This window comes from Bufo bufo, chromosome 3, assembly GCF_905171765.1.
Source record: "Bufo bufo chromosome 3, aBufBuf1.1, whole genome shotgun sequence".
Classification (NCBI taxonomy): domain Eukaryota; kingdom Metazoa; phylum Chordata; class Amphibia; order Anura; family Bufonidae; genus Bufo; species Bufo bufo.
In genome coordinates this window covers 449,542,831-449,555,729 of record NC_053391.1, presented here as the reverse complement: position 1 = coordinate 449,555,729, position 12,899 = coordinate 449,542,831, and the positions used below count along the sequence as shown (strand labels likewise).

The 12,899-nt window shown below is 40.6% G+C and overlaps 1 protein-coding gene across 1 annotated transcript in view; it reads right to left on the bottom strand.

Moving 5' to 3' along the window:
- The window catches only part of MGAT4A (alpha-1,3-mannosyl-glycoprotein 4-beta-N-acetylglucosaminyltransferase A), a 79,724-nt gene that overhangs the window by 27,444 nt on the left and 39,381 nt on the right, over positions 1–12,899 (bottom strand). Inside the window, exons 5-11 of the mRNA XM_040425105.1 lie at positions 11,701–11,834; positions 10,139–10,185; positions 7,546–7,659; positions 3,900–3,975; positions 3,632–3,746; positions 1,165–1,295; positions 172–279 (exon numbers count right to left, since the gene is read on the bottom strand). Of these exons, the coding sequence (XP_040281039.1) occupies positions 172–279; positions 1,165–1,295; positions 3,632–3,746; positions 3,900–3,975; positions 7,546–7,659; positions 10,139–10,185; positions 11,701–11,834 (725 nt within the window). The remainder of the gene's footprint in view (positions 1–171; positions 280–1,164; positions 1,296–3,631; positions 3,747–3,899; positions 3,976–7,545; positions 7,660–10,138; positions 10,186–11,700; positions 11,835–12,899) is intronic.

Here is a 12,899-nt window from a genome sequence, read left to right as displayed (position 1 = left end):
TGATAATGTATGGTTTTTAACACCACTATGGATTTGGCTAGTTCTAGTATCAGAAACGGGGGTTAATGGTTACATCCAAATTATAGCTCCAATACAACTTTGGAGCCGCTGGGAAATTGCAGCATATGAGAAAAAATAAATAAATAATGTGTAAAATGTGCTTCTACTTACTGTGAGTTTCTGTATTTTCCCTGCTAATGAGGAGTGCAGACCGACATGCTGGAAGAGGGAAGGTCTAAACCGGATTCGAAGATTGGATTTTTGCCTGTCACAATGTTTCTGTTTAAAAAAAAAAAAAAATGGAAGAACATGGATCTAGAGTTTCCCCCATTCACTGCTTAACTTGCTTTGCTAGAGTTATTTCTGGGAGGGGGTGTCCTTTCTCCGGGAGTGTGTACTTTCAGCTGCAGCTGGTGGACATTCAAGGATGGAACTGAGCATGTGCTTCCATCTCAGTGTGCGGGACAAAGAATTTTTGAAAAAGAGCAAACAGCAGGTGGCGCTATACAGGTAGATTTTAGTGAATAACTTAGTGGCTATACTACATTTTAAATGCATGCAATTACAAAAGAATTTTGATTTCAGAATTCAGGTGCTGTTCAGGCAGAATAAAAAGTTTATATTCTCACTATTCCATGACAAAAGCTCCCTAAAATCATTTGTTTGTACTGCTCTCCCCAGCCAATACCTAGTGCTGTCAGCCATTTAGCATGGCAAGAGCTGCTGACAGATTCCCTTTACATGTGTCAAAATAGCAAGATCTCATTCTCTCACTCACAAAATGACCCACAACAATTGTATTTTAAAGCAAAAAGATTCCATGACTTCCTTTAGTTGCATATATCTGGCCTGCTGTGCTGGTTCAGGCAGAAGTTTGTGCTCAGTCTGTTTAATAAAACCACGGCTTTTATACTGTCAAGCAACAGATGTATCCTGTACAAGGAATGTAATCCATATTGTAGAGCATGCTTGCCTTAATGACTCTTCATGGAAATAAACTAAGTTGAGGAGTATGTTATCTCTCCAGCTAGGGTAGTGCCTACTGTCAATTTGATGTAAAGCATGTTTCCATGCTAATGTCTGTACTACTGCCAGTAGTGGTGATACAAACCATGAGCATGTTATACATCCTTAGAATATGAATGTCACTTTAAGAATACTTACTGCGTCTTTTTCTGGGTTACAGACTTTTACCCATAAGATGTGGTCAAGTAGCCAGTCAATTGGCTTCTCCTTGTAGAACATAAAGATGAACTCGACAATAAGAGTCATATCAGGAGCTTGAAACATTTTTCCTGCAAACAAAATCAATAGTGTTACTTACAGTGGTGCTTGAAAGTTAGTGAGCCCTTCAGAATTGTATATATATTTCTGCATAAATGTGAACTAAAACTACATCAGATTTTCACATAAAAGTCCTAAAGATAAAGATGGCCAAATCAAAGAAATGAGTCAATAATATTAGACTTGGTAATTTATTTATTGAGGAAAATAATACAATATCACCCATTTAGGTAAAAGTGGGTGAACCTTTGCTTTCAGTATCTGGTGGGACCTCCCACCAACAACGTTTCTGGCAGTTGTTGAATAGTCCTGCACATCGGCTTGGAGGAATTTTGGCCCATTCCTCCATACAAAACAGCTTCATCTCTGTTATGTTGGTGCTCACTTCTGGTCCATCAGCAAGGGTGTTCTTTGGCTGTTGGCTCTTGCCGCCTGCAGTTGCTGTGTTGAGGGGATGGTGGTTACCATGTGGTGCTGTGCCAAATTTTGAGGGTTCCACTCAAAGTAGGGACCCACTCAAAAGAGGTCACCTTGATGTGGTGATTGTGCCTTTACATTTGATCTAAGTGCCTCATGTACATGTTTATAAATGATTTTGGGAAGCAATAGATCACTGCCTGACATGTGGATGTCTAAGGGTACTTTCACACTTGCGGCAGGATGGATCCGACATGCTGTTCACCATGTCGGATCCGTCCTGCAGCATTTTCGCCGTGCCGCCGCTCCGTCCCCATTGACTATAATGGGGACGGGGGTAGAGCTCCGACGCAGCACCGTGGTGCACGGCGAAAGCCGCCAGACTAAAATGCCTGACATGCAGTAATTTTAGTCCGGCGGCCTTTCGCCGTGCACCGCCGTAGCTCCGCCCCCGTCCCCATTATAGTCAATGGGGACGGAGCGGCGGTCCGGCGAAATAGCCGCAGGACGGATCCGACATGGTGAACAGCATGTCGGATCCGTCCTGCCGCAAGTGTGAAAGTAGCCTAATCCATATCTTTTTTCTCTACAGCTTGGTGTTATTTACAAAATGTTACATTTCGATGCAAAACTGCATAAGGGCCAGTTCACACTGAATTATCTGCAGCTGATTCTGGAGTGCTCCAAAAGCCGCCTCAAAACAGCCTCCTATCCATTTCAATGGGAAACAGCATTTGATTTTTTTCCACATGGAAAAATGAAGCAGCATGCCCCATTTTGGGGCGGAAAACATGCTGAACCTCCAATTGGAATATATGGGACGGGTCAAAAAACGGCTCTGTGTGTGTGTCAATGCGTTTTCTGCTTGTTTTTTAGGGGTGGATCCGCACCAAAAACCCCAAGATGAAAATGCTTTTTTTGCCCACTGGTTAAAAGAACATGGTGAAAAACTGTATCATTCTGTGCTGAATTTTGTACGTGGATTTTAAGAATCACAAAGGGCCAGAATGGGAATGGGGCACAATATTTTTTGATCTTATAATTCAGGTTTATTTATTTGCGTTTGTCAGAAATATAAAAATTGTCCTGACAGCTAAAGGGTTAATGGGAAACCTTCAAAATGTGACCATTTGGGGTTCCCATGCACTGACATTGAGACAATGGTGCAGAACTTGCACAGAGCACTGCATGTGCTCAAACTGTGAAATACGCTTCTTAAAAGGTTTTTTCAGAGATTTAAATACTGAAGACCTATCCAGTATCTGATCAGAGAGGGTCAGATACTCAGGACCCCCGCGGATCAGCTGTTTGAGAAGGCACCGGCGCTCTCCATGCTCACCAAGCACATCGCCGTACATAGCATAGTGACTGTGCTTGATATCGCAGCTCAGCCCCATTCCCTTCTATGGGGTTGAGCTGCGCCTAGGCCATTAGACCGATGAATGTGTCTTCGCGGCCTAGGGAAAGCTGATAGAAGGCCGCAACGCTACTGCGTGTGCCACTTCTTTCTCAAACAGCTGATCAGCAAGGCTCCTGGGTGTCAGACCCCCGCACCCAGAGGATAGGTCATCAGTATTTAACCCCTTTAAAGCAGTATAGTCTCCAAGAACAGATTTTGGGGACCATAGCTGGCCTAGCAACACATATTCAGACTAGATATGCAATTAAACTAGTTATCAAAACTAGTGTAAAACTAAAGCGGAGAAACTTCCCAAAGTAACCAACCAGATTCAAGTGCAAATTCTTCAATGGTCCACTTGACTGGTTTCTATGATCAACTCCTCCAATACAATGGCTACCTAGATGTACACAAACAGTCCTGTTTCTATTGCAGATTGTCCATGTCCAGCTCTCACAGACCGATTCACTAGAGCTCACATTAACTATGCAGCATACTATGATTTTACATAGTAAAAGTACCGTGTCTTACCAATGAATCCCAGCTGAGAAAACTCCAGTATCATCCACTCGTCATTAGACAGCTGAAGTGCAAAGTTCTTTATTGTACTGAAGTAATTTTGCTTGGCAACAATATCATCTTCAAGCTTTAAAAATACAGATAATTATTGTCACTTAATCAAAATCAATGAGAACACGTTATTGACACGTGTAAGCCAACAAGACGTAAAGTAAACTCATACATATGGTTTAAAGCACATGCTAGTCAGCAAGATTTAAGAATTAAGACACCTATTTACCTGGATGTAATAAATACCCTTCCTCTGAGCGTACATCATCAGGAAACAATAATCTAAATTTTGTTTGGTTCGCCATCTGTAACAGAAGGTAAAAAAAAAAACAAGATAAATTAATATTATCACATCTATATTACAGGAATACATAACACATATTTCCTTATGTAGTGGCTAGCACAGTATGAATATTTTTGGAGCAGTGAATGTATGTGCATCTCATACTGTAAGGGTTTCATGATGGGGAGATTATATAATATATATATAATAATATATGATTGAATGTTAGTTACCTTACGGTATAAACTTACATTGGCGCTGGTAGGTAGAAATGTAACAGATTGAGTACAGTGGCTAGATGAATGTTCCGCTATAATAGAAAATGAGTTTCAATTGACGATGCGATGAAATAATCACCGCGGTGGTAGTTACCTTTTCTTTAGATGTGAGCTGGCAAAACAATCTAGGTTCTTTGGATGCTTACACAGTTCCCGTTCCTGCGTGTAGGGAAGTGTGAGGAAAAGCAAATCTTCACTGCTCACCTACCAGCATTCACACTGCTCCGGCCGGTAGCTGTGTGGTGCGAGGGAGCAGACTACAGATTCGGCCGAACAGGAACTGTGTAAGCATCCAAAGAACCTAGATTGTTTTGCCAGCTCACATCTAAAGAAAAGGTAACTACCTCCGCGGTGATTATTTCATCGCATCGTCAATTGATACTCATTTTCTATTATAGCGGAACATTCATCTAGCCACTGTACTCAATCTGTTACATTTCTACCTACCAGCGCCAATGTAAGTTTATACCGTAAGGTAACTAACATTCAATCAATTTTGTATCCTGGGCGGCAGCAGCAAAGCCCATTATATACACTGTGCAGCGAAATCCTTGGTGGATTTTTTGTACGGAAGCGCTCTTGATTTTCTTTGTAATATAATATATTATATATATATATATATATATATATATATATATATATATATATATATATATGAGGAGAAGGTTGGGACCCTGAGGAGAAGACAGGAGCAGTTTATTGGAGCTCTGTCCTTCTCCAGTGCCGGCAGGAGAGCAGTACATAAGCGCAGGGAGGGAGAGCAGGAAGCGGCCGAGCCGATTCCTCTATTAGTTCTGTCTGTCATGTGACCGCTGGGTGTCTCGGGGCAGGAGCAGAGCTGCAGGGTCTAAGGAGACCCTGATCAGCTCTGTCTGTGTGTAATGCCCCCACAGGGGGCTCTTTTCTGCTATAAGTGGGGCGCCTGTGGATGCCCCAGTTACAGTGGAGACAATAAAAGTGTAAAAAATAAATAAATATCAAGTCAGTGTCCTCCAGAGGTCTTTTAATGACCTCTTGGGGGACATATGTGCCCAAAATAAAAATATAAGTAAAAAAAAATAAAAAATACGAATAAAAAATGCAGTCGCTAATGGACGCAGTCACCATAGTCGCCCCATTCACTCAAACCTATACATGTTATATATCAAAACGATAGTCACAATATAGAAAACCCATTGCAATAATGAATTTTTGTGTCAGTTTTAATATTTAAGAAATAAAAAGCTATAATAAAAAAAATGACTTTTTAAAACAGTTTTTCCCAAATTACCGTATATACTCGAGTATAAGACGAGTTTTTTGGCACATATTTTTGTGCTCAAAAATCCCCCTCGTCTTATACTCGAGTCTAGTCTAGCTCCGGTAATAGCAGGCAGTGCGGGGGGCGGCGCTCACTCACTGACGTCACGCGCATGCGCCGCCTAGTGGGAGCAGGCGCGTGACGTCAGTAAGTAAGCGCCGCCCCCTGCACTGCCTGCTATTACCGGAGCTAAGACAAAGTACCGGTAAGATATCCCATATCCAAATAATCTGAGTAAAGAGCTCAGCAATGAGCGGTGACTGTTGATTAAAGTTAAAGTAGTTACTGATTACGGTAGTTTATAAATATACTGCTGTGAGCGTCGGGGAGGGGGAATCTGTGGATGACACTGTTTAGGGGGAGATCTGTGGATGGCACTGTTTAGGGGGAGATCTGTGGATGGCACTGTTTAGGGGGGAGATCTGTGGATGGCACTGTTTAGGGGGGAGATCTGTGGATGGCACTGTTTAGGGGGGAGATCTGTGGATGGCACTGTTTAGGGGGAGATCTGTGGATGGCACTGTTTAGGGGGGAGATCTGTGGATGGCACTGTTTAGGGGGGAGATCTGTGGATGGCACTGTTTAGGGGGAGATCTGTGGATGGCTCCCTGTATTTAATGCAGAGTGTGTGTGTATATAATGCACACACTCTGCATTAAATACAGGGAGTCAGAGTCAGACTCCCATCAATTTGAGTCACCCTCTTGCAGATGTGTGTATATAATGTAGAGTGTGTGCATTATATACACATACACTCTGCATTATAGCTGCATTTCCCACCCTAGTCTTATACTCTAGTCAATAATTTTTCCCTTTTTTTGGGGTAAAATTAGGGGCCTCTGCTTATACTCGGGTCGGCTTATACTCGAGTATATACGGTAAACAAAAAAAATAAGAAATCTCCCCCAAAAAAACATGCTAATAAAAACTCCTAAGTAAAAACATCATAAAAATTATTTTGGTAGTCAAACAAATAAAAAAAGTTAGGGCCACTAAACCACCACATGCACAAAAAATAAATAAATGTGGGCCCGGTCATGAAAGGGTTAAAAGGCAAATTGCTGCAAAGTACTGTACTACTGTTCAGGACCAAAAAGCCAAAATGGCTTAACTTTACTTTAATAAGCCACATTATGTATTACATACTGTATAAAACTCTATAATTCCCATTGCAATGTGAATCAAATAAACACAGAAAAAATTTAGTATTTTCATGAATCAGATGAACGACACATAAGTATACCCTTACAGTAAATAGGCTACATGCACACGACCGTATGTGTTTTGCGGTATCATGCGTAATCATGCAGTATCAAAAGAATTATATGTCACAAATATGCAGATATCACCAAAGCAGACCTGTCCTTGTGAGTACCCCACAGGTATCCGTATAACACGGCTTCATCAGAGTGAGGTAGCATATTTACACTGCCCCTGTAGAAGGCGTGCTATTGCCGACACCTACAAGGACAAATCTGCTTTGGTGTTATCTACATACTTTTCGCGTCTATTTGGCTTGAATTGCTTTGATTCTGCATAATTGTTATATTTATTAAGCTACCTTCACACTTGCGGTAGCCTATTCTGGCAGGCTGCCCTGGCGGGGGAACAGCCGGTCGGATCCCTGCTGCCACCAGTATGAAAGTAGCCTTACTGATTGTTATATTTATTCCGGTGTGGAGCCTGGAATAATACTTTGAGATTTATGTATGTTTTTGTGTTGTTGCTGTGGACATAATTTAAAAATTGCCAAGTGGTTGGTCCTTTGATTTTATTGGGGGCCAGAGACATGATAGCAAGCGTGGATTGTTTTAAATTTCTTACCTTTAATTTGTGATAAAATAAATTTTGCAATAAATCTTTGTTTGCAAATGTAAAATTAGGAGCGGTCCTATGTGCAGGATTTTTTGTTTTACATCATAACACCCAACCAACAGCATGAGTGGTTGCTTACATCACATCCCAAAAAGTGTTTCTTCCGGCAGTATTACTGTGTTAACTTCATATTACTTACCTAACCCTTTCCTTGGAGTCCCCAAATGTCTCCTTTAAATTTGTCAAATCTGGATAATAGGTAGCAGGTGGAGAAATCACTTCCACTAAACCAGAGCTGATTTCGGTCGAGAATCTAATAAAAACAGATGACACAATTTACGGTTATTGACTCTGCATGTGACAATAAAACTATACCTAAAAAGTAAATCAGAAGCTCAACAAACAGCAAATATCTGGGCTTTACAGAATATTTCAGCCTAGCATAAGACTCATTGCTATTAACTTCCCTTGTTAGGCTAAATTCACACTTGCGGCAAAGTTATAAGGCAGGCTGCCAGTGTTCTCCCGATTTAGTATAGCTGGATAACGCCATGTACCCACCGGATCCCACTGACTATAATGGGTTGCCGGATAGCTTTGCATGTTCGGTCTGGGAAACACATCCCGGTGATGGCTGTATTTCACAGAACAAACTGAGATCCTGCCCGACCGTGCATCTACTGTACTATACTAACAGTGTACTATACAATACAGCAGACCTGTGTACAGAAAGCTCAGAAATAGTGACTCCCCCAGAATTCCCACAAAGGCCTCTCCCCCAGTTAAGCCAGTTCTCTCTGTCTGTACAGATGAGAGATAATCAACCCAAAATAGCTGCCTGCAGATGAGGCACTGGCTTGGCTATAATCCTAAATTATGTCCCAAGGCTTTTTTAAGGTAGAATATTAACTTAATAGGAAAGCTACCTTCTAACTGGTGTCTCCAGAGGCACAGCTTTCTTTTCTCTATTCTGCTGAATCTATTACACTATGGAACGATTTATGTGTTGCATGTCTGGTGCTTCCAGTATAAAAATTCAAATAAGCTCACTGACTGCAGAAGCTACATATGAACATGCATGTCAGAATATATTAGAGGATTTACTGTTATATTGCTATTGGAATCTCTACCTCAAAATTCTGTAGTGACCTGGCAATTACATGCAGGACTGCCCAGGGAATTTAAAGTCCTTACAATTTTCCGGTTACTCACCAATACACTACATAATACTGTGTATAATAAATCTGTATAGTGTGAATGGATTCAAGAAGATCAGAACTTTATTAAAGAAGTTTGGGCCAGTGATCAGCTAAAGGGACAGACCTCAACACACAGCGATAAACTGTAATCATCTACGGAAGCCATGTTTATCCATTCATGTAGCTGTATATGGCCTTACATACATGAATAAGCTAAATTTGTCATAGTGAGCACTACTCTATAAACAGTGAGCAGCTTTTCCCTTTAGCCTCAACTTTTTTCTAATTTAAAATCAGCTAAAAACTTGAAATATCAAATTATAGTGTTCATATTTGAATATATTTATACACTAAAAAGAGAGTGTGGAAATGTACGTGAACTAATAACCAACGTACAAGAGCAAATGCAGAAATAACTATAGGAAAAATATTAAGGATCTGTCCACCTTTATAATCAATTTGCATAGAAAATTAAAATGAAGCAACTTTGAAAATGATCTTAAAAGGGGTTTTCTGATATAGATTTTTAAGCAAGCGTTTGCAGCTTGCCCCCTGAAATTGAAGATTCATACTCACCTGCTATGTATGAAATTTAGGTGACACATCTGCATCAATAGAAAGTATATGCAGAGTACTTATAGGCTATGTACACCTTTGGGGGCAATTTTTTTTTAATTATTGCATTGTACTCATTTTGAGCTAAAAAAGATTTTAAAATATGGCGTCTTTTTTTATGTACTATGCTGAGATTCTCTAGTAACAGCCTCTGGATTTTATCTCTTTTCCGGCAGACCAGGAGCTGAAGGACTCCTTATCTCTGCTCTTTGACCTCCTAAACCCTCCTTATAGCTCAGTTCTGATCTTACTGATAAGAATGTGGCTTAAATAAGTGTTTATGACCTCTCAGTCGTTTAGAGAAAAGGGGGGTCATTTATCAAATTGGTGTAAAGTAGAAGTGGCTCAGTTGCCCCAATCAGTTTCCACCTTTCATTTTGGACAGCTCCTTTGGAAAATGAAAGAAGAAATCTGATTGGTTGCTAGGGGCAACTAAGCCAGTTCTACTTTACACCAGTTTGATAATGACTGCCAAAGTTTATTAGATGAGCGGCAAATAGTGACAGTACCAGTCGCAGAGCTAGAAAAACAGTTAACCCTTTGTGACAGAAAAGCTCAATATTTTTAATAAAGGCCAATTGAAAAAATGATTTTTAGTCAGAAATTTGTAAAATTCAGTCTTCAAAAATAAATTGCCTCCGAAGGTGTACTTAGCCTTTAAATGGGGTTTTCTAGTTCTTTTATCCTGAGGGCCTATTCTAAGCATAGGCCATGAATATTCAATCAGCAGGAGTCTCACGATCAGCTGTTCTGCAGTAGCTCAGGAGCCGGAACTGCAGTTCTGACCTCTACGCACAATGGTAGGAGCTGTGTAGTTCTGGCGGCAAGCTCTATAAAAGCTTTATGGAAAGCGTGAGAAGCAGATATTTACAGTCATGAATAAGTAATACATCCTCGTTATCATCAATATGATGGCTAATAATTACCTGTTGAGATGACATGCTATTTATGTACATGCACTTATCAAAATGTACTTACTCTTTCTGTAAACTGCCAACAACGCTATGCACATATTGCAGATCTGTCTAGAAAAACAGAATATTATATGTTACAGATGAAATAAAGCACATGTATTTTATTGCTTCTCTTATATAGCAAAGTTATTTGAAATATTTTAGTATCTGTTTACACACTGTTTGTCCTCTCCGTTCAAGATATGCGTATGGTATAGGAAGGTATGATATTGAAAAGGGAGTCTGTAGCTTCAATATATCTGACCACACATATAGGACGGTGCACGGGGGCCTGCTACGGATACAGCATACTGGAGGAAATCTAGGAACACTTCCATAAAAATTTGTGCCATAACTAAGGATAGCATGTGTCCAAAACGCGTAGGACATGATGTACTACTTGAACGTCATGCTTTTACTGCTGAATTTCCTATACCTCCAGTGTATTCTGTAGTGTGAACATTTTGTATTACTCTCAGCCTTTTGTAATACACTAAAAGGGTCCATACAACTTCAATAGCTGGCAGCAGGCTATCTCCCAGGATAATAAAAGGATGGGGCGTTGAAATTCTTTTCTGCCATTGTCAGGGATGAGTCTGGAGTCCCCATACACATTGGACTGTCAGCTGGCCCTGCCCTTAAAATTGCAGGTTTGGTTGATAATACTCTAAGAAAGGCTATACAGCAAAATACACATGAAAATACACAAAGTTTTGTCACACAGCGCTGTACAGACAGTGTAGTCACATCAATCCCCGTCCTCAACTGGAGGCTTATCCCTGCATTGCATATTCACATGGGGAACATTTCTGAAGCCATATGTGTCAGCTTTGTAGCATAAAATAGTCTCACGTTTGGACAAATGGCATATCTGTACTAATGTGACTTTTAAGCCTTTTGCTACTTTTCAAAGTAGCAACATAAGGGATACGGTTTAGTGTGAGAGGCCAGACAGATTTAGTGCAAATCTATGCCTGCTCATAGGAGGTATAGATTTCTGGTGCAAAGATAGCCCGACATGTGCTACATTTATTCGTAATAAATCTGGTGCACTGCACTCCAGCACGGCAGTCTTAATACATTCCCCCCCACAGACTCCACAACTAATTTCATAGGAAACCATCTAACTTCCCCACACAAATGTGAGCACTTACAGACTTCCCACTGGGTGCCGGCTAGAGCTACATACAAGCAATATACAGTACATACAATAAGGGTCCATTCACACGTCCGTAAGTGTTTTGCGGATCCGCAAAACACGGACACCTGCAATGTGCGATCCGCAATTTGCGGATCCGTACATCACAGACAGTATAATAGAAAATACCTTTTCTGGTCCGCAATTGCGGACAAGAATAGGACATGTTCTATTTTTTCCAAGAACGAAATTGCGGATCCCGAAAAAACGGATCCCGAAAAAACGGATGCGGATCCCGAAAAAACGGATGCGGATCCAGGAAATGTGGATTTGCATCCGTTCCAGCCCCATTGAAAGTGAATGGGTCCGCAAATTGCGGAACGAATGCGGACCCGAATTACGGACGTGTGAATGGACCCTAAGTCACATAAACACGTGCATGTACTTACTTCTCCAACAAAGACTATTATAACACAGTCAAGTTTTTCTTCTGGAGACAATTTATCAATTAACGAATGTAGAGTCTCGGCCAAATAAGACTTCACTTTCCTTTTTACTGTTGGGATGCCCATTACAATTGACACTGGTAGGAGAAAACAAAAGAAACAGATTATAAAAACCTACAAGTTACTTAGAGAAAACATGTCACCTCTCCTGACAAGTCTTTTAGTAATTACTTGCATTCCCCAGGAACATCCATTCTAATGACTATGTCGTGCTATTCCTTTATTATACCTGCTAGAAGTTATGAATGAATTGCTAGCAGTTTGCACTGAAGGTCCAGCTGGGTGTTACCAGTTCGGGAAGGGGGGGGGTGTCCCTGTTCAGTTTGACACTGGTAGCACTGATTGGGTAGTGGCAGACTGTGCAGGACCATGCCCCCAAAAGGTTACTACCCATCTGGAACTTCATTGCAAATTGCTAGCAATTCATTCATAACCTCTAGAAGGAATCTGAAAAGTAATGGTACAACATAGAGTCATAAGAGTAGATGCTCCGAGATTGCAAGTAGTTACTAAAACAGTCGCGTCAAGAGAGGCGACAGGTAATTCCACGTAAAGGAAAATGACATCACAGACCATGGATTCTGACAGCAAAAGGCTAGCACAGACTGATTTTTCTCAAAGAAGTGAAATCCTCTACTTACATTTGGATTAGGCAATACTGATAAATCCAGGACATCTGTAATATTTTCCTTTTCCATTCGCAGAAGTCAGTTTAATTCACTTGTTTTCTGTACAAATATGCTGGATATAGACATTGCCCATTTCATCCTAACCAGGCTGACAACTACTAAGAGAGCGGCATGTTCAATTCATCTGTATAATCCCTGCATAATTATTCTGGGATTATGTGTAACATTTATCAGCTCCTAGTGATTCACAAACATGGATATTTACTGACATCGAATCCATGAATTAATTCATAATCTGGGTTTAAAATAATTTAAAAAATCTTTCCAATGGACAAAACCTCATTATCTGGCTAAAAAAATTTTTTTTTCGTTTTTTCCTGGAATTAAAAACGGATGACCTAACCTCAGGACAGGTCATCAATATCTGATCAGTGAGGGTCTGACTCCTGGCACCCCTGCTGATCAGATGGGTTCAAGGGGCTGCAGCACTGTTACCACTTCATACACTATCAA